We start from the raw sequence: 3,933 nt of genomic DNA on the forward strand, positions 1-3,933 counted from the left end.
GCCATCGAGGGTCAGAAAAATACTCTGGGTACTCAGTACATCATGCAGTATGCCGACCATGCTACGATGATGCTCTATCGTAACGCTATGACGGTGATTATGCAGATGATCTCGTTTATCGTATGAATTATATGATGACAGAACAATGTGCTGTGTGTACTCAACCAGGATGGGAGAACTTGAAGGCCAAGATCACCATCATGTTGGAGGGTTCTTGCACTGTTGGTAAATACTGTCACAAGCTTTCTATGTGTGCTTACGATGCCTCAGCTTATCCCGATTCCACTGGTGGTATTGAATATGCATGGGAGTTGCTCAACGAGTTGAAGGCCCGTACGGTTTCTGATGGTATTCTCACGCAGGAGCAGTTCGATTTCCTCTATGATATCCATGGTTCCCTGTATGTTGTTCATAACTGGGAATGGGTTAGATGTTACTATGGTGACAGTTTTTCTCTCGAGATGGGGTATTCCGATTGTTTAGATCAATATCACGAACTCAGTAGCAAGTGCCGAGCAGAGTGAATCTTGTATACCTGACTTGTATGGAAATGATTGCTTCCCGAGCATTTTTGCGTGACTCTGTACATGACTTGTATGTTGATATTATGGTTGCTTGTCAACGTTCTTCATACAGTTTCGATTGTACTTTACTGATGTGTATCTGGTTCTATTCTCAGGTGTATCAAGGAGTTTCGGAGATTTTGTTCCCCTCAGTTCTGTTAACTTGAGTTGTTTTTATCGGGGTATGATCCAGAAGATATACACCAGAGGAATGGGAGGTTTTCGGAGAAAATCATCAAGCGCCTTTTGAGACCATGTTGCCTCATCTTGGAGAACTTTATGCCGTCAGATACACTATGGGATGGCATAGTTGCCCCATCCATTACTCCACTAGGCATACTATGGGGTGGCATAGTTGCCCCATCCATTACTCCACTAGGCACACTATGGGGTGGCATAGTTGCCCCATCTATTACTCCACTAGGCATACTATGGGGTGGCATAGTTGCCCCATCCATTACTCCACTAGGCACACTATGGGGTGGCATAGTTGCCCCATCTATTACTCCACTAGGCATACTGTGGGATGGCATAGTTTCCCCATCTATCACTCCATCAGGCATATTATGAAACGGCATAGTTGCCCCATCTATTATTCTACTAGGCATTTTCTGGGATGGCATAGTTGCCCCATCTATTACTCCACTAGGCATACTATGGAATGGCATAGTTGCCTCATCTATTACTCCACTAGGCATACTATGGGGTGGCATAGTTGCCCCATCCCGGGCAACGTTACCCATCAGATATATCGTGATATGGCATAGCTGCCCCATCTTGGAGGAGTTAACTCCTCCAGGCATACCGTGGGATGGCATAGCTGCCTCATCCCAAATGAGTTGCTCTCACTCAGAGCAGATTACCCTGAAAAGTGACGCGATCAAAATTTGCCGAATAGACCCAAGTTGATCATCACAGGCAAACCGTTGTCCATTGAACGGTGGACAAAAGAAGGTACGGTTTTACGCTAGAGAACCTCTGCACATTGGAGTTCGTGATTGTATAACTCGATCATCCTAAGGGGTATTGACATGATTTCGAAATGGGTCAACTGAAACCCTGCTATCAGTCTGCTGAATAACCTATAGGGTTATTACTGCCCTAGTCCATTGTGCGCATTTGTGCAGACGTGCGTCAGTAGCGATCCTGCGGCCCAGACTGAATGCTCAGAAGCAGATGAGCACAATGCAATGCTATAACTCGCATGGTTATCGGAATGGTTGTAGCCGCGTTCTTTGGAGCAATTGGCTATAACTTGTCCTGCTAAATCGACATTAAGGGACTTGATCGTAGCTTGTCATCACGCCCGAGCTGACGATCGAGGGTCGAAGTAAATAGAGTCCATCTGGAAATCGCGTCCCTATCACAACCTTTGTGCAGAGAGCTTTTGTCTCCTACGGCTGTCTACATTGCACAACTCCACTCAGCCAATCGCAGGAAAAAGCTAAACATAGTCGATAAATTCGAACGAAGTTAGCGAATCAATTAGTGAGTTAATCCACATGCTTATGTGCATCATTCGGTTCCCTTATAACCAATTTCTATGCAGTATCTATTGTTACTAGATCTCTCAATGCTGCATCGCTTGGCTCACGCCATCACGCTATCCTGCATTGCTTTGGGCGTCTCTGCTGCCACTGACTGCAGTGAGGGCGACGAGTACTGTGCAAGTCTTATTCCTGGTTCGTATTGCAAATACTATGAAACACCTAGTGTCTGTCAAGGCTCGAATACTCAGTGCTCTTGTAGTGGTAGCACTACAGTTGCTGCTAGAACTAAGTTCTTACCTCCGACCACAACTAGTTCGAAAGCAACTACACAACCTACAACGACAACTCCGATTACTGTGTCAACGACGATAGCAACGGAACCGTCAACAACGACGAAGGAGGCACGATCAACTACGTCGACGGTGAGCGTTTCCACTGGCACTGATTGCAGTGATGGTGACAAGTATTGTGCAAGTCTTTCTTCTGGTTCCTATTGCAAATACTATGAGACACCTAGTGTCTGCCAAGGTTCGGGAGTCCCGTGCTCTTGCAGTGGTGGCAAAACAGCAGCTACAACCACTACTGAGTTCGTAGCCCCGACTACAACCAGTCCGAGGACGACTACTCAGCCGACGGCACCGACGTCGTCCATGGTGACGACAACGGCTACATCAACAATGAACACGACGGAGGACCTGTCGACGACCACGGAGATTTTGGCAACAACAAGTGCAGCTCCAACCACGAGCAATCATGATGATGGTTCTGTCCGGTTCGGTACCTATTCATGGTCCCAGGATTACTGGAGGTCAGGTGACCCCAGTCTTACTGACTTTGGTGCTTCTGATATGGGCAAGTTGTGGAACACTGGCGATGTGTATGTGAATATCGCTGATTATACCAACTATGACCGTATTCATAACCCGGAGAGGCTCCTTCCGTGGATGAAGGGATGGAGGAAGCAAACTGGCAATACTGAGAGGATTTGGTTGACTTACGGTGACACAGAGAAGTCCAATGGGAAAAGGATGGCAGACTTCGTTGATACCTTCGAAGAGTACTTGGAAAATTATATTTCGGCAGAAGACATGCGGGAAATTGCTCCCATCGGTTTGAGCTATGACGTTGAGCACATGCAGCCGGAGGATATTAAGACGACTTTGCTGAAGGCTCAGCAGATGAAGAAGGATGTTAGCAAGAGGATGGGATATGCCTCTGGTTCTTTGTTCATCGATTTTGCCATCGAGGGTCAGAAAAATACTCTGGGTACTCAGTACATCATGCAGTATGCCGACCATGCTACGATGATGCTCTATCGTAACGCTATTGACGGTGACTATGCAGATGATCTCGTTTATCGTATGAACTATATGATGACAGAACAGTGTGCTGTGTGTACTCAACCAGGATGGGAGAACTTGAAGGCCAAGATCACCATCATGTTGGAAGGTTCTTGCACTGTTGGTAAATACTGCCACAAGCTTTCTATGTGTGCTTACGATGCCGCAGCTTATCCCAACTCCACTGGTGGTATTGAATATGCATGGGAGTTGCTCAACGAGTTGAAGGCCCGTACAGTTTCTGATGGTATTCTCACACAAGAGCAGTTCGATTTCCTCTATGATATCCATGGTTCCCTGTATGTTGTTCATAACTGGGAATGGGTTAAGTGCTACTATGGTGACAGTTTCTCTCTTGAGATGGGGTATTCCGATTGTCTGGACCAATATCACGAACTCGCTGGCAAGTGCCGATTCGAGTGAAACCTGTCTTGTAGATTATATGGGGAATGTGTGTGTCAGACAAGCCTGTTATAGTGTGATGCTATTACCTTATATGCTGCTATAAAGTTTTCCTGCTGACGTTGATTATATAACTTC

The 3,933-nt window shown here is 46.2% G+C and overlaps 1 protein-coding gene across 1 annotated transcript; it reads left to right on the forward strand.

The window, feature by feature from the left end:
• Window positions 1-134: 134 nt before the first annotated feature.
• Pmar_PMAR022731 (hypothetical protein) lies at window positions 135-3,816 on the forward strand (the record flags this gene model as incomplete). The annotated part of the gene is made up of 3 exons (XM_002767919.1): window positions 135-400; window positions 1,310-1,434; window positions 2,129-3,816. The coding sequence occupies 3 exons, from the start codon at window positions 135-137 to the stop codon at window positions 3,814-3,816; spliced, it is 2,079 nt and encodes a 692-aa protein (XP_002767965.1).
• Between the last annotated feature and the right edge of the window lie 117 nt (window positions 3,817-3,933).

Source organism: Perkinsus marinus (assembly GCF_000006405.1).
Source record: "Perkinsus marinus ATCC 50983 genomic scaffold scf_1104296969522, whole genome shotgun sequence".
NCBI lineage: Eukaryota > Perkinsozoa > Perkinsida > Perkinsidae > Perkinsus > Perkinsus marinus.